General features: G+C 46.4%; 6 protein-coding genes across 6 annotated transcripts; 1 reads left to right on the forward strand and 5 right to left on the reverse strand.

Moving 5' to 3' along the window:
• Positions 1 to 504: 504 nt before the first annotated feature.
• N7483_010061 (phosphotransferase family protein) lies at positions 505 to 3,322 on the reverse strand (the record flags this gene model as incomplete). Its single annotated transcript, XM_057093488.1, has 6 exons — positions 505 to 977; positions 1,038 to 1,579; positions 1,712 to 1,803; positions 1,850 to 2,433; positions 2,527 to 3,127; positions 3,182 to 3,322. 6 exons carry the CDS (start codon positions 3,320 to 3,322, stop codon positions 505 to 507), a joined length of 2,433 nt encoding a protein of 810 aa, XP_056939459.1.
• A 4,647-nt stretch (positions 3,323 to 7,969) lies between these two features.
• Positions 7,970 to 10,636, forward strand: N7483_010062 (SLC26/SulP family anion transporter; the record flags this gene model as incomplete). The annotated part of the gene is made up of 3 exons (XM_057093489.1): positions 7,970 to 8,270; positions 8,338 to 8,483; positions 8,555 to 10,636. 3 exons carry the CDS (start codon positions 7,970 to 7,972, stop codon positions 10,634 to 10,636), a joined length of 2,529 nt encoding a protein of 842 aa, XP_056939460.1.
• Positions 10,637 to 12,225: 1,589 nt separating this feature from the next.
• N7483_010063 (EMC6 family protein) lies at positions 12,226 to 12,835 on the reverse strand (the record flags this gene model as incomplete). The annotated part of the gene is made up of 2 exons (XM_057093490.1): positions 12,226 to 12,615; positions 12,761 to 12,835. 2 exons carry the CDS (start codon positions 12,833 to 12,835, stop codon positions 12,226 to 12,228), a joined length of 465 nt encoding a protein of 154 aa, XP_056939461.1.
• A 448-nt stretch (positions 12,836 to 13,283) lies between these two features.
• On the reverse strand, positions 13,284 to 15,371 carry N7483_010064 (sugar porter family MFS transporter; the record flags this gene model as incomplete). Its single annotated transcript, XM_057093491.1, has 8 exons — positions 13,284 to 14,008; positions 14,076 to 14,510; positions 14,567 to 14,692; positions 14,748 to 14,832; positions 14,888 to 14,949; positions 15,008 to 15,027; positions 15,101 to 15,156; positions 15,222 to 15,371. 8 exons carry the CDS (start codon positions 15,369 to 15,371, stop codon positions 13,284 to 13,286), a joined length of 1,659 nt encoding a protein of 552 aa, XP_056939462.1.
• Positions 15,372 to 16,547: 1,176 nt separating this feature from the next.
• N7483_010065 (uncharacterized protein) lies at positions 16,548 to 16,784 on the reverse strand (the record flags this gene model as incomplete). The annotated part of the gene is made up of 2 exons (XM_057093492.1): positions 16,548 to 16,652; positions 16,692 to 16,784. 2 exons carry the CDS (start codon positions 16,782 to 16,784, stop codon positions 16,548 to 16,550), a joined length of 198 nt encoding a protein of 65 aa, XP_056939463.1.
• Positions 16,785 to 17,906: 1,122 nt separating this feature from the next.
• Positions 17,907 to 19,873, reverse strand: N7483_010066 (RNA-binding protein VTS1; the record flags this gene model as incomplete). The annotated part of the gene is made up of 3 exons (XM_057093493.1): positions 17,907 to 17,963; positions 18,028 to 19,298; positions 19,369 to 19,873. The coding sequence occupies 3 exons, from the start codon at positions 19,871 to 19,873 to the stop codon at positions 17,907 to 17,909; spliced, it is 1,833 nt and encodes a 610-aa protein (XP_056939464.1).
• Positions 19,874 to 20,549: the final 676 nt, after the last annotated feature.

Here is a 20,549-nt window from a genome sequence, read left to right on the forward strand (position 1 = left end):
ACTTGAATGCATTGTTCATTAGCATGGATATCTGCTTACTTTGTAGTATATGCTGTAGAGCTTTCAGTAATTGTCTCCCATGATGTGTGGCATTTCTCTGAAGCCAGGAATGACTGGGACCTTGAAGTGTTCAGTTCCCCTGAGCGATTGCCAGCAGTTGAGTGACGACACTTGAAACTACTGCCACCGTGTCAAAAGTCCATCGTATGATCTGGAGATTGTTAGTACCCCGTTCAAATTAACTGATGCCCAAGGTTTCAGAAGCAAATTCCGTCCAGTAACGGTTCAATGCACTAATTTTTCAGGCAAGGGAATTTTAAGGTCGATATTGGTCACTTAAGTATTGTTGACTCGGGGACCCTGGGACAACCTTGGTGGTGAAACAATGAACTTGAAACCTAACACCAATGGTCTAATCTTTGAACCAGCTGACCTGTATCTAATTATGAGATTGTAGGAAACAACAAGTCTTGAACCCGCCTCCATCGCACATCCCCATCAAGCTCATGAGATTGCCCGAGAGATCCAAGTGTCTAGATCATCGACGTCTTCCCCCTTCACACAAACAATCACTCCTTTCAGCATCTCACGCACTTCATCTCTGGTTAACCTACTCGAAAGTCCGTTATGGAAGCGACGCATGACCTCATTACGCTCAGCAATCAAGGCCAAAGGGGTTGAGCCCTTGTCCCTCAGAGCTGTCGATAGATAACGGTCATCCTCCGTTAAACCTGTGTTGCTGCCATAGAGCGAGGTGAGATCTACAGTGACATATGATGGACCAAATGCCTCTGAAGCAGGGACAGTCCGAGAAAACTGCCAATCGATAATACCAGTGATATTGAAGTTCTCATCAACGAGTAAATGATCACCCTTGTCATCGACATGTTTCAGGAAGAACTGCCCTGATGTATCATCCTCCGATACCAAGCTTTGGATGTTCTGTCGTGGGAAATGGTAAAAGAGAAATGCTTCTCCTGTATACTCCGTGTGCAGCTATCCATCTGCAATGAGATCCATATACTGCTCTGTAATACTTGTCAGATATTCGGACGAGCTATCAAAAGGGCCGTAAGTATTCAGAGCAACGAAGCGGTTGCTGGCGATAGGTCCAATTTCAACCTCATTACCCTCAATCTTAAGTGAGCCAGCTCGAGAGAACGGGTGCTTCGAAATTTCAATCAACATGTCTCCAAGTTGCTCGAGAACATGCTTCTTCTGGTCATCTGATGATTCATGCGCATAGAAAGGTTTACCAGGAAGCGCCTGCATCAAAATATAACTGACACCAACACGATTTCCAGGATCAGAAGCGAGGGCATGCGCGAAAGGCTTCGGAACTGGGATATTGGTGGACTCAAGAAACTTAAGTGTCGCATATTCGCTCATAACGAGATATTCCACCAAATCAAGAGGGACGTCACTGAAGCCTGTGCGAGGGATTCGGACGATCCATCGATCGCCATTTTCAAAACATAGCCAAGCGTGATAATTGGCGCAGCCCATCATGGATCCAACTCCGAAATGAGTTCCAAGCTTGAATTCGCATTTGACGCCACCATTCAAGTTTGTTGCGAGTCTGACGAGCTCGTGTGTATTTACATGACTGATCAGTTCCCAGAACTCGTCGTGGATGGATTTTTCTCATTCGGCGTCGGAGAGCTATTTTGTTAGAAAGTTGAACAGCATACGTTAGAATCCATATACGTACCTCGTAGGAGCTTGGGTATGTGTGGTATTGTTTAGAGCAATGAATGGCGCAAAGATGGTGCATACATCTGGAACAAATTGATCCTCGCACACCTGGCTTGGTACAATCAAGCATGGAGCAGGTCGCAAATCTTGATACAGTCTCTTTGCAGATACCTCGCGTTTCCTTGAAGACGGCCTCCTCATGTTGTCGTGATAGAAGAACTTGGAGACGTTCATCGTCAGCCCATTCATGGATTCGATTTCGTCTCCAGATACTCCAGTCAGTCTCCAAGGGGATTCCAGTGGCAGTTGAGATAATTCCTCTCCACAGTGATTTTGCTTCTTCGAGAGTCATGCTCATTCCCATACCTAGACCGAATGAGAAGCGGCGCACAAGATCAGGTCCTTCAGCAAATTTGAAAAATGCTTCATCCTTTGATCCAGAGATATCAGTCATGAGTTTGTCATTGGATGACAGGCCGGCGATCCCGGTGAATAAAGAATTTGTATCTGCTATCAAAAGCGAGGGACCGAAAGCTTCGAATGCACTAAGTACCACCCTTGCATATGTCCAGTCGATTATTCCGGTGATATTGTAATCATCGTCCACCATAATATGATCGCCCTTATCATCTGTATGCTTCAGGTAGAATGGGCCTTTATCCATACTGGGCTCGAATGCATTCCACATCCCAGTCTCAGCAAGCTGCTTGAGATACCTGAAAACTAGATATGCATCCACTGGGTAATCAGAGTAAAGCTGACCATCGCCAATCAGCTCAAGATAGTTTTCCGCGACGGCAGCATAGAGATCTCTTTAGTTAGAGAAGGGACCAGCATGTGAGAAGGTTCCCGTGCGATCCCCGATCATAGGCCCTACTTCAATCTGCCCAGTTTGTCGGAATGCCAGAGCCCCGGCTTCATCAAACGGATAGGCGTGGAATCGTAGCAGGATATCCACCCATTGATCATAAACCTTGCCCAGCTGCTCCCGTGATGGATTTTTGAGCATAAGCGGTGTCCCTGGAAGCTCATCGATGAGCATACACGCGACCCCGACCTCATTTGATGGATCATTTCGAAGACCGTAGCCATGAAGTTTTGGGGCAGGGACGTTTATAGATTCAAGGAATTTGAGAGTCGCACACTCGCTTTCAATGACTTGATTGCTGAAATCATCAGAGAAGGATGTATAGTTCTCTCTCAATATCCGAGCTAGCCAAACAGTGCCATCGGAGAATCGAATGCGTAGATGAACGTGCATGCCACCCATGAGCGACTTTCCAAATGGCTCCGACTCATCTATTTCACATGAGATGCCACCGTTAAGGCGTGATGCCATCCGTAGTAAAGCGTTATCTTGGATTTTCTTTCGAAGAGTCATCACTTCTTTGGTTCGGGCAGCAGTCCACGCACCATCATCAAGGGGCACTTTCTATATAAAGTTAGATTCTGATAATTTTTCAGATCAATAATTCTGGTAGCATACATCGCAGTGGTGATCTGGCGACGATACATGAAGTGCACAGAAAGGGCGTTGACAGCGCTCACAAGCGCCAATGTCGATCGCTGAAGCGGCAGGGCATTTCGAAATAGAACAGTCCCAAAATCGAAAGGGCTTGGTAGTCATATTGTGCGACCTCGGGAAGGTTATGTTCTATTGGGTCGGAATTTTGAGCCTCAGGGTCGAATGCTTTGATGTTTCAGCCTTGAAAGCCTGAACCAATAACACTCTCACTGGTGTAAGCGGGGTGCAGTGTTCTTCGAATGCAGATAAACAATCAGACTTGAGAGAGCAGCAGGGGATCTTCATGGGACCAATTGTCTTTATTCAAGTTGGCAAATGAACCAGTTGACAGATATTGATTGATTCAATTGATGTTGACTCAGGTGAAGCGAAAATGCGGGGTTAGTACTACTGCACCGTGACCCCGATACATATCCCGGGATCTTGCATCTCCAATTGATGAGTCAAGTTCACATCCATCCATACCAGTAGTGGGATGTATGCAGATCAATTCAACTTGAAGTTCATCAAGTTCCAAGTTGAGGTTGGTGTACAGTAGTACTAGTATTGGGAACTTCAAGTTCAAAATGTTTGAATGGATCATTTCCTAAAATTGAATTCTACTACTACCTAGTGCTAGTACATCCATAGATAACTCCATCATGTAAACTTCCAAGGGTTCAAATGCTCCGAACATTCAAATGTTCGAACATTTGAAAGCTAGCACTCATCATTACTGAAGTTGTTCAGCTCACTCCTTTAACGATATAAAGCTTAAGATTGGTCTGGAAATTTCATAGAAATTATGACAAGACCCATTGATACCTAGGTAGAGTTACTAGTATTTATCAGTTAAGAGACTGGCACTTCGAGCCACCATGATTTTTGATTCTAAGAGATGCCTGATTAAGCCCAGCGGCTTATTAGATGGGCTATTTCCTCTTGTTCAAATTCTGTACGGCGACTTCGGAGAAGCCACAACCTTGGAAGTGGCTATGTACTACCTAGGAAAGTAGCGGCTCATATGCATGACTGCTATAAATGCCGACCAACGAACATTAAAAGCGAGGCAATAATTTCCAAATTCAATTCTACTAGCAGTTCAAATGTTGGAATCAAATAATTGAGATCCGGTGTAACTTGAATCTAAGCCAATGCTACATTCTCATAATGGGCTGAAATCACGTTTGTTGGTGGCAATCTCATTTAATCTCATTTAATTCCGAGCTTAGCGCGATCGCGTCAACGGTCTACTATACGGAGATAGCCGAGGCTGGATGTACCTTGCTAATATTGCCAATACATATTGCCAAGTTGTTCATCTTAATTATTTCAGTCTAACCTATAGGGGACTTCGGGTATTCGGTGGCGTTCGGTCCCATGGATAAGATAGCCACATTGAATATTTGCTCTAAAGGTATAAACAAGTTCAAATTTTAGTAAGTATATGCGATGAGAACAGTTGAATGTCAAGATTAAAATATTCCTGGCATTTTGAATCGATGAATCAATGAATGCGATGATGCTACTTCGTACTTGAATACTAGTCAAATTAGCAATCGCACTGGTTTAAGCTGGATGCGGATTATTCGGAGCAGCCGGCAATAATGAATGTAGTATGCCAGTCAAAAAGACCATCAAGCGTGATTCAAAAAAAGAGAATGATACTCAGATAGACACTGCCATGAAGGCCGATATTCATGCAGGTTGTTGATGTTGCTGTCAATGATCTCATCACTCCGAGCCCAACACTCAACACACCAAGAACACCAGAACCTCACGAGACTCAGTGCACAGCTGGATAATCTGGGAACTGCAACATCTGAATGCAACAGCACATATTTGGATGTTTAGACCAATTTTATGACAACAACTGCAGCATCACGAGTCAGGATTCCCCCGCAAAAAAGGCGAGTAGTGTCCGGGCCCTGCATATGCGGCTTCTGAACCGAGACAAGCCGCGTTCAAACGTCCTAAGGCTGACATCATGGACGCACAGCAATTTTCATAAGTCTGAAATCTCAGAGACTTGGATGATGATCTGGGGGTCGATGTGGTAAAGTAGAAGATAGAAGACCCCTTTTCTGATGCCCATTCTGCGATCAGACTTGGAAAGTGGTAGCGTGAAAGGGTCATACGCCATGAGCCACGAGGATGGTGTAAGATCAGTTCAGATAAGCGAGATGAGTTTGCACATGACTGCGCCTTGTTGAGCTCCAAGAATGAGGAAAGTTATTGTTGTTTTTACCGAAGCTAAATCAGTGTTGTTTCTGGTTTCTGTTGCCCCAGAAGTGTGCATTTTGTGCCACGGGCACAACCACACGGGGTCTATAGGTCCGAAATGATGTCGATATACATAGCTTATGATAATATTAACGTTTACCTTTAAAATTATAACCCGTACTTGTGGAGAAGAAAAGGAATATGAGAGTAAAAGAAAAAAAGAAAAGAAGCTTGGAATCCCAAAGGAAAGGATGCGAATACGGAGGCTGTGATTAGTTAATCCTTTGGGCCGTTGTGAATAATAGATTGAGTAATAGGATATTAAATATCCCATTAAACGAGCTCGAAGAAGCAAACAAACAATTAAACCTCAAGCTTAAAGTGAATGAACAGCCTGAGCTAAGAGTCGGGCGCAAAACATCTTAGAAGCTAGTGCCAGAATGTAATAGCTGAGGCTGCACTAGACCAAGAGAAGTACCGCTTGGTTACTTTTAAGTTATGGGCCGTAACTGCCCAGCTGCGATAAGCTTGAATGACGTGATTTGGATCTTGATGGCGACTTTGCTACATACTCCGTAGTGAGGAGATAGCTGCAGGTAATTTCATGCCAAACATTGTTTCATCTCAGGTACAAACAAGGAGTACGTGTTGTGTTGCATGAGAGGACCCAGATAGTTCGGATTCCTGCCGGCGTCTCAACTTGAGACTCGGAGTATCAATCTATTAGTATACATCGTGAGATATTTACAGGGCTCAGGCTCTATGTCTATGTCGATCAGGGTTCTATGTAAGCTCCGAGGTCAAGTGCTGTGTACTATTACCAAATGGCGGTATAGATTATCGTAAACTTGGAAATATAGAATTTATACTAGCAAAAGATGATTATATGGGGTGGGCTTTGGTAACTCAAACTTTAGAAACTTTGGAATACTATAGACACTATTGGCTGTTGAAAAGTTCTATGTAGTACTGTATAGGAAGGTCTAGTCAGCCCACTCCAGGGCTCCTGGGATGCGGGATAATGGAGCGGGAAACTGTTGACTCCATTACGGGCAGATACTTCGTAGAATGGGGCTACATCAGATGAACCGCGGAGACCCTCTTCTCCGAGAGACCTAACGAATAGTGTAGTGAGGCCCGAAACTCCCATTTAAATCCATCTCAATCTGATTTCATGAGTATCCACTTTTATTCATGTGCAGGGACAAGGGTGGGCAGATATTTCCGGAGTATAATGGAGCTGATGGCAAAAGAGCTAACGTGGACAAAGACGCGGCGGGATCATGGAGAATTCTGGTTCACACATACTCTTGGCCCAGAGGATACACTCTCGTATTCCTTTGAATGATATAATTCCTTGGTATTTTTTATCCGGGCAGGGTACAACACGGTTGAACTCCATTTAAATCCACAATTCTGCATTGTAGGAAGGAGGCGAGCGATCTCATAGGGGAATAAGGAACGTGGAACGGGAGCAAAATTCGTGTGTTGCTGTCACCATCAGCATGGACGATTTCACCATCAGCCGCAAATATAATTGGTCCTTGCGTCCCCATTGCCGATCATTCAAACCCGCGTGGAGATGGTGATTCGTCACCGTAGAGGCTTGGCAGGGAAGCTTATGTCATAATTTGAGAAGAGATTTTATTTGATAAAAAAATATGATAATTTATTCTAATTTATTATAACAAAAAGAAAGGTGCCATTTTTATTAGTTGTTTGATATTAAAAAGTTATGTTGAAATGAAAATATATGAATTATAATATGATATAGTATAATAAATCATCACTATTACTATGATCTATGACACAACCACTATCAACATAAATACAATCTCATCTAAATACATATATTAATCTGGAATAATAAGATTAAGATTTGGCTCTGGTTTGATCAACTTGGACCAGACAGCCGCTCCACGCTCCTTCTTCGTCATCCGCCATCGCTTCCAGACCCTCCACCGTCCAACCGGTTCCACTCGGGACTTTGCCCTTGGGATCGGCTTAAGATCATCGGTGGGAACTCGCAGCGTGGACACATTTCTGGTTTCTTTTTCCCAGTATTTCTTTTGATCTCTACTCAATCCCCTAAATTCATGAAAAAAAAGCACATAAAGCGACCTGTGCGTAGCTTTTTCTTTTTTTTCCCTCTTCGCCATTGATCAAAATCTGGGGAGCTTAGATATTACGCCATTCACACCCGAATCACGCACTCCATCCACCTTCCTCCACCTCGTTTCCACCCCCTATAACAATTCGTCTATTCTTTTTAACTTTACTTGCTTCTGTGTGGCTGTCGACATGGGTAGTGCGTGATCATCTTACGAAGTAACCTTGACCTTTATATTCTGGAAGCTATCCGGCCACGTTTTTGATACCTGTCAATCCCAAGTCGAACATTCCCTCTACCTTCGATTTTATTCTTTGGGGCCCACCGCCGAGACTATCGACTATCGTTGCCTTTTAAAGGCCAATTTATATCTCACCACCTCCAACTTCCCACTACCTTCTTCACCTGATCTTGTTGTGAATCAAGTGGTTTTAATCATGGGTGAACAATCTTCTAAGATTGGTCGTACCTTGGCCAAGGGCCTTGGTATCAAAGTCGCCTACAGAGATCCTTTGAGCGCCAACACTGGTGATCCGGTCACTCGAGGCGAGTCAACTTTCTCAGTTGGCACTGTCGAGACCTACTCCTACAATGAGCCTGAGCCTAGCAGCATTGAATACCTTCGCGAAATTACTCCATCTGGCCGCCAATTCGTCGATTATCTTATTAGTCTCTTTCCTTTCCTGAACTGGATTGGACGCTACAATCTCCAATGGTTCATTGGTGATCTTGTTGCTGGTAAGTAACTGGACCGATCTACATTTAATTCCGCTATCTACATGTTCTGGATCCTAATTGTCAATAGGTATCACTGTTGGTGCCGTTGTTGTCCCTCAGGGTATGGCTTACGCTAAGCTGGCGGAGCTTCCCGTGCAGTTTGGTCTCTACTCATCCTTCATGGGTGTTCTGGTTTATTGGTTTTTCGCAACTTCGAAGGATATCACCATTGGTGTAAGTACATTTGAGATAAAAGAAAATCAGATGAAATGTCAATTTACTGATTTTGTCTCGATTTTTTACAGCCCGTCGCCGTCATGTCTACTCTGACCGGAACTATTGTGCTTCAAGTTCAGGCCGAGTATCCTGATATTGAAGCTCATATCATCGCTTCGTGTCTTGCCGTCCTCCTCGGTGGTATCGTCTGTTTCCTGGGTCTGATTCGCATGGGTTTTATTGTGGATTTCATTCCGCTGCCTGCAATTTCCGCTTTCATGACTGGTTCCGCCATCAACATTGCTTCTGGCCAAGTCAAGACGATGCTCGGTGAAACTGCTGGCTTTTCTACTCGTGATGCAACATACTTGGTCATTATAAACACCCTCAAATACTTGCCTACTGCCGGTCTCGATGCCGCCATGGGTGTGACTGCCTTGGCCATGTTGTATATCATCCGCTCGGGTTGCACCTATGCTGCAAAGAAGCAGCCACAACGGGCTAAGATCTGGTTCTTCATTTCAACCCTTCGAACTGTGTTTGTCATTTTGTTCTACACTATGATCAGTGCTGCGGTAAACTTGCACCGGAGAGACGACCCCTTGTTCACTTTGCTGGGCACCGTGCCTCGCGGTTTCAAGAACGCAGCTGTGCCCACCATGGACACCCGGATTATCAAGTCTTTCTCCAGCCAGCTCCCAGCTGCTGTGATCGTTTTGCTTATCGAGCACATTGCCATCTCCAAGTCCTTTGGTCGTGTCAACAACTACACCATTGATCCCTCTCAGGAATTCATCGGTATTGGTGTTACCAACCTCCTTGGTCCTTTCCTGGGCGGCTATCCTTCCACTGGTTCTTTCTCCCGAACTGCCATTAAGTCCAAGGCTGGTGTGCGAACTCCCCTGGCTGGATTGATTACTGCTATTGTCGTGCTTCTGGCTATCTATGCTCTGACTGCAGTCTTCTTCTACATCCCTTCGGCTTCTCTCTCTGGTGTCATTATCCACGCTGTGGGTGATTTGATCACTTCCCCCAACACTGTTTACCAGTTCTGGCGTGTCTCTCCACTCGATGTTGTCATCTTCTTCATCGGTGTGATCGTTACCGTATTCACCTCGATTGAAGATGGTATCTACTGCACAATCTCTGTCTCCGCGGCAGTCCTGCTCTTCCGTGTGGCTAAGGCTCGCGGCCAATTCCTTGGTCGTGTTAAGATTCACTCTGTCGTAGGTGACCACCTCCTCGACAACGATGGAAAGTATGGCTCCTTCGGAACGACCAAGGTCCCATCCGATGACGAAGAGCACCACCGCAGCATCTTCCTCCCCACCAACCACGCCGACGGATCTAACCCGGATATCGAGCTCGAGCAGCCATACCCTGGTATCTTCATCTACCGTTTCTCCGAGGGATTCAACTACCCCAACGCCAACCACTACACGGACAACCTGGTGCAGACTATCTTCAAGAGCACTCGCCGTACTAACCCGCACGCTTTCAAGCGTCCTGGTGATCGCCCATGGAACGCCCCGGATCTGAAGAATGGCAAGGAAGCCGAGGATGACACCCGTCCACTCCTGCAAGCCGTCATTCTGGATTTCTCCTCTGTGAACAACGTCGACACAACCTCTGTGCAGAACTTGATCGATGTTCGCAACCAGTTGGATCTCTACGCCTCTCCTCGCTCCGTCCAGTGGCACTTCGCCCACATCAACAACCGCTGGACCAAGCGTGCTCTCGCAGCCGCCGGCTTCGGTTTCCCTACCCCAACCTCAAACGACGGATTCCACCGCTGGAAGCCTATCTTCAGTGTTTCCGAGATCGAAGGCAGTGCTTCCGCCGCCGCTCACGCTGAACTGATCAACAACCAGCGCGAGCAGGCTTTCCAGCAACAGCAGGACATGGAGGCTGGTCTGAAGGTCGAGCACTCGACTACCGAGCGTGAGACCACCAACACGATCGAGACGATCGAGTCATCCACATCCGGGGAGAGCGGCATCATCACCGAGGACAAGTTGCAGCGCGACTTGAAGGACAGCAAGGCGTACCGTGGACGCCGCAAGGTCGCTATTGTGCAGGGCATGAACCGACCTTTCTTCCACATTGACTTGACCAGCGCCCTCCAAAGCGCTGTTGCCAACTCTTCCCAGGAGATTCCGACAATCCACTAAGCTTCTATTGCTTTTCTCTCATGTTTGAAGCGATTTGTCGAATATTCTTCCCTTATTTCTCTCTACATCTTTATCATTGCATATTGCGTCGAGCATGGTCCATCCCTGGTTTGGAGACCATATGATATGCCCGGATTATGACTGTTAATCTTGCCTTTATTCCCATGACTATTTTCTTTTTTTCTCATCTTCTCTCGTCATGTTTGGGACTGTAAATCGGATTTGCTTCTTATTTTTTTTATTTTATCTTCCTGGCGCTTAGGTTGGGACAGGCAATTACCTGGATTACAGGATCTTCTACTGGAATATGACCAGCAAATATTTTTACTAGGGATACCCTTCAATGTTAGATTGCGATGATTCAACTTCTACTCCAAATTCTTACTAGATAAAAATTGTATTGGTCCTATCTAAAGTGTGATCTCATACTTGTCAGTGTTACTAGCAAAGCCAGATTTGGTAGTCTAAGTACGTCCACTCTTGCATCATTAGTGCATGTATCCTTATAAATCAATGACTTTTGCCTTCTTCAAGTCTCTAAGCTTCCGAAATATTCACTTACTACCTTGCCTTGGTCCACAATGAGAAATAAGGTCAACCGTGTTCATCAAAATGAGTCTATGGATCTCAAAACCTTTCACTTTTACCTGAAAAGTAAAGTCGATTGAGAAGGCAAAGTCATAAATTCAATATTCAGTGACGGAGTGACATCGAAATAAGAATGATTCAACCGCCAAAGGGTTCTAGACCAGGGGTATACGGATATCGGAACCTGCCGGGTGGAGTGTACCAATGTCGCATTCAACATGCGATCAAGATATCTTACTCATAGATTCTTAACAACCTTGGAATTCCAAGGCAGATGTTCTAGAAATTCTCTATGACGATTAGAGGGGCAATCGTTTGTCAAGAGATCTGAGCCTGATTCTGGTTAATTGAAATTCTGTTGATGATGTCTGGGCAATCGCGCCGTTATGATGATGTAGTACCTAGAAGCAATCAGAGATTCCAAGGTTCTACCGATTACGAGCGAAGGTCTATGTTGAATAGGTAATAAAGGTAAATAAAGCGAGATTGTAACTTTTTGGACTAAATCATATTTTAAATGTTTCGTCTTAACCTTATTCTCGTTTAAGCTCATTGCCCAAAGGGGTATATCAGATTGATATTCAATAGTTTTAGACTGAACGTAACTCCATAATGAGCATCGAGTATGATCTACTGATCAATTTACAAGGCTACTACCTAGGTAGTATCAAGCTGAAATGGTCCGAATGTCAATTCCTTCAACCTCTTGGATCATATTTCGACTCAGAGCAAGTCTTGGTGTAAAGGCTCGTTACTAATTTCGAACTTGGTATAAGTAGTTCAATTTGCGCCCGACTTATTTGTGAATAGGCAGCATGAGCGACTGCCAGTAGTCTAAGGTTCTTGTGGTCGCCAAGGATACAGGAATTCAGGAAAATGCCTTGAGCTGAAATTACAAGAATGTTTTTATGTATATGATTTTCACAACCAGCTACTAATCCCTAGCATTGGACAGCATGCATTGAGACTTTACTCCAGACCACCAGACCCAACTTAACTCTTTACCTCAAAACACCACCAACACCAGCCCAACCAAGAACAAACCCACTCATAGCCTCACTGACAACGCCTCCACCAAACCAAACATTTCTCCAAGCACCCTTCCGCAAAATAAACTGTCTCTTATTCTTCGCACCTCCCAGATCCATCTTCACAACACCGGACTTCTCATCCATCTCCACAGACCCATCAATCTCACCGCCGTTGCTACCGGGGAAGAAGACGCCCGCACCGGCGCCGCCGGAGCGTTGGATCAGGACCAAATGGAAGAGACCGGATACCAGGATTGTGCCGGTGAAGTAGAAGGCGAAGCCGTATGCCGATTGCAGGGCTAGGATTCCGGCGCTGATACCGAGGAGGAAGGCTGTTAAGCTATGGAGGGAGGAGAGGACCTGAATTTATCATTAGTTAGAGGTCTGAGTAATTCGAGGGAGTAGATGAGGTAGATGAGTATGGTGAGGGGAGTGGATATAAGACCGGGAACAGTGGATGATAGTGGGAGGGCTGGACTCGAAGGAGGGGGAGAGGGGAGCATACTCGGTTGTTATGTTGGACAGCCTCTGGGACAAGAGGGTTGATGAGCAGGGAAAGTTCCTGCTTTGTAGGTGCCATTTTGAAGGTTCAAGAGCTTTGACTCGTATAGAAGATGGTCCTGGGATTGATTCCTTTCTGCTCGTGTTGTGATGTTGGTAAAGGAGATGTGGGCAGATCTCTGTTGCCTATCTCACAGTGATCTGAGACTGACAGATCAATCCGATGCGTTCCGTAATGCAGAACGAGCAAGATGCCGTATTGAGGACTGACAATGAGCGTGTCTAAGCTGGCGCTGAAGGAAGGTGTCGGGGTGGAAGAGGCGACGTCGGAGCGGAGGTTTGGCGCGGTCTAGGTGCACGGGCCACACACTGCTATGTACTACACCGTTAACCTACTCTTAGTCGTTTGGGATAATCAACTGAATATTGGATCAAAAGTGCATTTCTGGATATTTCCTTGAAATAGATATTGGAATAAAATCGCAGACTCTATACGTTCACATCGAGAAATCCCCCCTATGTCCGAACTAGCCTTCCACTCTCTCAACCTCCTGCTTATTCCACGAGGAATCCTTGTGCTCATCAATAATTCCAATATCCGCAGCAACGTTAGCCATTTGGTGAACTCCAAGCTCCTCCGTAATGCGATCGCGTCGGTGGCGGTCCTCCGCACTAGCTTCATCCGCAAATACACCATCAATCTCCTCAAGAGTCAACCCCTTCAATTCAGGCAAAACGAAGTAAACCCACAACAACCCCACAAAACAGAAACACATGAACACAATGAAAGCCTTATAACCGATATTTGTAATCTTGACAGGTGTGACCTGCGCAACTGCAAAGTTCATAATCCAGTTTACAGCAGAACCGATAGCGACTCCCTTGGCACGAATATCGAGAGACGAGGACTCGGCAGTGATAATCCAACCAACAGGTCCATATGGCAATGCGTAATTGACAATGATCCAGAAAACAAAGAAGATAGCGGCGTTACCTGCATTTTTGTGTCCTGGAAAATCATTACCGTATGTGGCAATGATGGCAGCGATAATGGCGTGGGCAATACCCATATTGGCCAAACTCCAGTAATGCATGGGCTTACGACCAACTCTGTCGACCATGAGCGCACCCGGAATCGTGAAAACGAACATCAGGATGCCTACGAGGCCAGTAGCCAGTAAGTCGACGCTTCCACCCGTGAGACCGACCTCTTCGAAAATTGTTGGAGCGTAGTAAATGATTGCATTGATTCCTAGACAAATAATCCAGTCAGAGATCATCCACACGGGTTATTGAAGGCAAAGACTGGCCTCAATTACCTGCCCATTGACCGAATGCCTGAACACCCGCTCCAAGACCAACACGATATAAAAGGACCTTTGTCGTGAAGATTCGCTTGTACTCAAGAGCTTCAGTACGCCAGGATTTCTCCTCAGTTCCATAACGTAGTCGTGAAGTCTCGCGGTCTGCATAAGGCTCAACCTTGAGAGACAAATATTCGTACTGAACTGCCGGGGACGATGGATCTTGTTTTCGAAGACGAGCCAAAACAGCCAGACACTCTTCCTCCCTGCTAACCAACATGAGCCATCGAGGCGAGTAAGGGAGGAACCATGCGCCGATTCCGAGGACGAAGGCAGGAATTATTTGGATTGGAAGCGAGATTCTCCAAGCGGCAGTTGATTGGTGTGGGTAAGTAGTTCCTCCGATGTAATTCGTTCCATACCCTATCCAATATGACACCATGATGCCGACTTGAGAGACATATTAGCTGAGAAATGAGATTTGAATGGGCTAGATGCTAACTCACAGCAAATTGATACTTGTTGTAGACCAACTAGCGTGCCTCCGATGGATGCGGGTGCAAGCTCAGCGTTGAACATGGGCACAGCGACGGAAAGTCCACCAATGCCCATACCAGCAAACCAACGTCCAGCTAAATTGAGGTCAATATCGCCGTAGTATGCCAAACTGAGAAGCTGGCTACTTACCATAGATATAAGAAACATCGGTGGTTGCACCGACCTGAAGAGCAGTGCCGAGGACAAATACAATGCACCAGGCTGAAATTGAACGCTATTTCATGTCAACGATCCATGCTTTCATATATTCTTTCAGATGAAAGACCTACCTTTCTAGAGTATTTGTCTGCGAGTGGACTACTCATTAAGGACCCGAGCATTGCTCCCAACTCTAGACACGGATGTTGTTAAGTTCTCCAGTTTCATCTTCTTTTTGAAGGCTCGCGTACCTAGAATTCCGGTGAGAAGTCTTTTGGTCGTAGAGTTGTCAAGCTGAGAAGGTGTAAGCCGCATGTCCAAATTTGGTAGGATTGACAACTTACTGTAGACGCAAGCGATGCTCAAAGTCAGACATGACTTGAACTTCACTGAACACACCCTAGAAGGAGACGACTGATCAATAGATGCACGATTTGCAGATGAGAAGATCTGGAATAGATATACCTGATTGTATCCATAGAGCACACCTCCAAGGGAAGCAAAGAGGGCCAATGCCAAACATCTTTTATTTTGTAACAGTCCGTTTAAACCCGTAGGAGAGTCAATCACGTCCCCCAAGGCGGTGATAGAACCTCGTCTCGTTGTGGCTGGCATTTTGTACTTCAGATTTGAATGTATGCAGAATCCCCGCACCAGATCTTCAATCCATTCATGCCAAACCCGGGGCGATCCTCCATCTTTTGTACCTCTGCCAAACATGGGGTGACCCCTACGCTTGGTCGACCAGGGCTGGCTATACTCCGTCTGGAGTACCCCACAACCCCATAAATTCAGGTACGCTTGACCACATGGGGTAAAACTAGCGGGAGACGGCCATACCCGGGCATTCTCCGGGCTTAGAACGCTATCTTCGACGTCACATACTATTGAGGGCGAATAACAAGTACTTTGTTGATTGGCATAATCCGGGTTGAAGTATGCAGGGCTAATCGTTTGACCGGGACAGTCAACTTGAACATTTGAAAGCAGCAACTCGGACTTGGAAGCAACGGTATATGGGGCATCTGGAGATACTTGGGTCAACTCGAACTTGCACATGTGAGCACTTAATTGCAAGATCTACAGTTGAGTTACTTAAATGACCGTAGCTATCTTTGAAGAGGGGGATTTCATCTACTGGGACAATGCTGCCACTGCACATGTGGCAGTTGACCCGTCATCTCACTCGGGTATGTCTGACTCCGAGTCTCTCGAATGTGAGCATAGTAAAGACCCGGCATAAGATCCCGATTCAACCTAAGTTCTTAAGCGGGGACGGCAGACCGAGGAGGAGAGTTTCCGAGACCCCAGAAAAGTGGAGATTTCGACAGGGCATATATTCCCCAAATAGGAAAATCTGGCGAACCAGAATCCAAAATACCTCAAGTCATCCTCGCAACTACTAGTCTAACCACTTCTTCTCGCTAGTTTTGTCCAGATTATGGGAATTCCGGGGACTAGGGAGCGGGGAATACGCAGCCGACATCATAAGACTTACGACTGAAGTCTCCCACAACTTGAAAGATCTTCAAGAATAGAGTGAAAGGAGCCTGGAAACCAAGTATAGCCATTGATGTTAATCCCTACATTTTGGTGGTAGTATTTGCCAGTGATTTTGATTGGCCATACATTACAGAGGGTCTGTGTGCCAACGAACCTGACAACTTTAGTTGAGATGCATGCCTCGACTCCATCCTTTTCGATAGATGCTACCCTTAGGTGTTTCCTCTTTATTCCGAGTTTTATCACAACATAAAAACTTATCCGTGCTATGTCACCGCTAGTTCCTATTCAGAATTCCGTCGTGCAAATATCACATTCCACCTGGCGCCTTGGCTGCAAAATCGAGTGCGATCGAATTGCCGAACCACTGGCAATTGACACATGCGCAGCTACCTGGAAAGACGAGGAACATTGGTACATTCTTCGACTTACGAAATCCGAGCAATCATCCGACTTCACGTCAGCAGATTCACCCGATGTTCGTTTGATACATGAAGGAGGCACGCTATCGGCAGTATGGGCCATCGGGAATAATGCCATTTGCAAGGTCCACCACTGCAACTCCGATACCACTTCAGAGAGTGAAACGATCAAATTCATTCAGAAAAAGGCACCTCAGGTCCCCGTACCTGAAGTGACCTATTCTTGGGTGGATGGAGATCGATCATTCTGGGGTTTGAAAAGAGTCCCCGGTATAACACTAAGAGACGCTTGGGGGATTATGTCCGCTACGCAGAAAATTTCTATCCTGGATGAAGTTGTTTGTATTTGTGATATACTAGCTTCCATTACCTCGAATCGACTACACAACGTATATGGAGGTCCAGTGTTGGAACCTTGCTCACTCTGGAAAGGATTCGTTGGAACCGTTGAGTGTGCATGAGAGTAAGAGATACTTCTTTAGGGAGGATCTTCAACCAAATCCACAAATAGGAGAACGATTCCATCTCTATCATCCTGATCTAGGACCGGGAAACATTCTTGTTTCCAATCAAAAGCTGTCCGCAATTATCGACTGGGAGTGTGCTGGATTTTACCCCCGTTTCTGGATATCAACAAAACCTTCTGTCTCCCCAGGACTGAACTTTCATCCCCCAATTCTAGGTGTTGAGGAGATTGAATGGAGAAAGCGATCCAGAATGAAACTTGAAGAACGTGGCTACCCTAAATTTATAGAATGGTTCATGGAATGGAGGAAGACAAAGTCTAGATAGTCAGCCAGGGAAATGATTGACTGACAGGCATCTTGACTGCCTAGCAATGGATAGAAACACCAGATAAGATTATTTATGTCAGACAAACAATTGAACGAATTGAAATGGAACAGATCATGTTCATATCTACGATTACCCCAGCCATTTTGAATGTTCAGTAGCCTGAAGTCCCTCATGAATCCGTTTCTTGACATCACTGCGTTTGATACATGCCGAATCCCACATCCATCATCATATTAGGGTGAACCAAAAGATAAACGAATGATAAAAAAAGTAAAATGAAAGAAAGTGAGAAAGGGAGAAATGAAAAAGAAAAGCTGAGATGATGGAATATAAATGCCAATTCCATGATATCGCTGGGCATCAGGTCTGTTTGGGTTTCCACAGGAAGCTCACAAACAAAAGCAACACCATGCTTCATGCAAGGCCGTCATCATTCGATGTTTTCAAGCTTGCCATCACCACGAGCCTCCTTGACTTGCTCAAAGACCTAGAAAAAGAATGTTAGTATTATTCTAATGAGAAAATATTTCAGAGAAAAGTGGATCTCTTACCTTCAGCATCTTGTTCCGGGCACCCAGTGCATTGACACCACGATCCTCCAAGGCCTTGTCATCAAGCTCAACCAAATCAGTCCACTTGAGATCTTTCAAGTTGTCTGTGTATTTGTGCAACCGAAGGGATCGCAGCCAGCTGGGGATGTCCTTCAGAAGAGCTGGGTCAGTGGGGTCCTCTGGTGGCTTCGAGCTACCACGGCGACCACGGGGTGAGCGACCACGAGTAACCTCAGAGTGGTCAGACAAGTAGCCCTCGCCTCCCAAGCCAAACTGTCCAATGCCCAAAGAGCTCAGCCCGTTGCCCATCAGCGGATTGTTCGGATCGTAGGCGGCAAGGAACCCATTGTTCTGCGGAGAAGTGAAGCTCATGCCGCCAAGACCACCGGCACCTTGCATAGCAATGCCCGGGGATGTGGGCCGAGAGCGGCGACCAGCCATAGCAGCTTGCTGCTGAGCCTGCAGAGCGGCCATCTGCTGAGCATTCAGAAGCTGACCAGCCAGATGGTTAGGCCCAGCCAGACCAGGGCTGGCCAAGCCCTGGGACATAGCCGCATTGACATTAGAGTTTCGTCCCTGTCCATCATTGGAGCGAGCGCGACGGTACTTGCGGGCATCATCCAAGGCGATGCGATTGTTCACGGTAGACAGAGCTGCCAGCTTCATGGCGGTCGCATTGGCCACCATATCAGCCTGAGAGTTACCCTGGCTTTGCTGCTGAGCGAAAGTTGCTGTCATGGGGGTGTTGGTCATCGACGCCCAGCTGTGATTTCCAACATTGTAGGGGGAGAGCAATGGGGGCTCAATATCCGGAGCAGGGATGTTGGCAGTCTGAGGCAGAGGGGAGCGAAGACCGGAGCCGGAGGGCTGGCTGAACTGGCCCATAGGTTGATGTCCGGAAGAAGACTTGGGCCGGGCAATCGGGGGCTGGGCGTCAGAGAGACCACCACGCTGGGCCCATGGAGATGCCGGAGGCTGGCTCAGGGTATCATTGTCAGGGCCCGAAATGGTAGGAGCAACGAACGAGGTACGGTCCCCAAATACCAAACTGTTGCGGTTTGAGGGGGGAGCGTTTCCTGTCTGTTGAGTGAATTCGGCCTTCTTCTTCGCAATCGCCGCAGCCGCATCGGGGAACATGGCATTAATAGTAGAGGAGTCGAGTGCGGAGTTGCGCTTAGCGCCAGGCGATGGTGGGGGCCGGCCCAGGGAGTTTCGTGATGTGTCCATGTTGAGCTTCGACATCGCATCATTCAAGCGGCTAGACATGGCATCTGTGAAAATTGAGATATATCAGTCTTTTCTGTTTTCATCAAGTAGAGGTGTAAGAAATGATGCAATTACCTTTTTCACCAAAATTGGCTGGAGAGAGGATCCCGGACATCGGGTGGCTCTGGGACATCTGCTGCAGAACCTGGATGAAGAATCGAATCTGCACCTGGGTCGTCTGTTGCAACAGAGCATACAGAGCCGCCGTCCGCTCAGCCTCACTCAGAACCCGGAACCACTGCTCGATCGCACTGAGCTCATCCTTGAAATCTTGGTCTAGTGTGGCGGCAGCCATCTCCTCCAGCGTAGTCTCATACTGGTCAATGTCAGCCAGCCACTGCTGAGCAGCCCGATCCAAGGCATCCTCAGTCGCATTCTGACCCTGAGACTGCTGGTTGAAGAAAATCTCGGAGGAAGGACGCATGCTGCGAGATGACAGCGGCGAGGGGAAGCCGGACATATCAGCTGAAGCTCGTAGCTGGTGGGACCCGAGGGTTCGGGCAGAGGATGGAGGACGCAGAGAGGAATTCGGAGCGGCTTCCGGAGTACTGTTTCGATTCCCGATGATATGGCTAGCCATATCTAACAGGAAAGGATAGTGTTGAGTCGAAAGGTCGAAATAGTAAATACAGTGGGGTTGGAAAAGATTACTGCAAAACACCTGCAGCACCTGCTGAGTTTGCGTAACAAAATATAAGAAAAAAAGCCCAGATCAAAAAAAATCCAGATAGATGTGGGGAGGTAAAACCCGATGGAGTCCAGAACACCGCAAAGCCCAGTCGAGTCTTAGGCGTCAAAGAATGGGGGCACAGACCAGTCCAGTGGGCTGCACACCTGGGAAGGAAGCGGATAGCCAAATGGGCGTGTGTGATGTCGGTTAGGTCCGAACGAAGGAAAGTCAGGACCTGGCAATAGTGTGTCAAACACAGCAAGCCCAAATTGGTTCTGGAACCGAAAAGAAAAGAAAACAAGAGTCGGGAGGAAGAGGAGGAGAGGTTGTGAGGGAGGGTGGAGAAGGAGAGAACTTGCGGGAAAGAAAAAGAGGCTTTTCTCGGTTTTGCAACGCGATCACGGGTTCTCTGGAATGGGAAACATCACCAACTTCACTTTCTCTTGCTTCACTGTGATTGCCAATCTTTTCTCTTGAAACTTGGATTTTATCCCCCAATCTTTGGTTTATCCATTGTGATATTCATCAAAACCTGGATTTTTTTTTAACCGCCTTGAAAAGGTGGAGCTTAGTTACTATGAATATT

The sequence above is a fragment of the Penicillium malachiteum genome (genome assembly GCF_028827825.1).
Source record: "Penicillium malachiteum strain IBT 17515 chromosome Unknown utg000005l:1.0-9002435.0:326005.0-9005861.0, whole genome shotgun sequence".
NCBI lineage: Eukaryota > Fungi > Ascomycota > Eurotiomycetes > Eurotiales > Aspergillaceae > Penicillium > Penicillium malachiteum.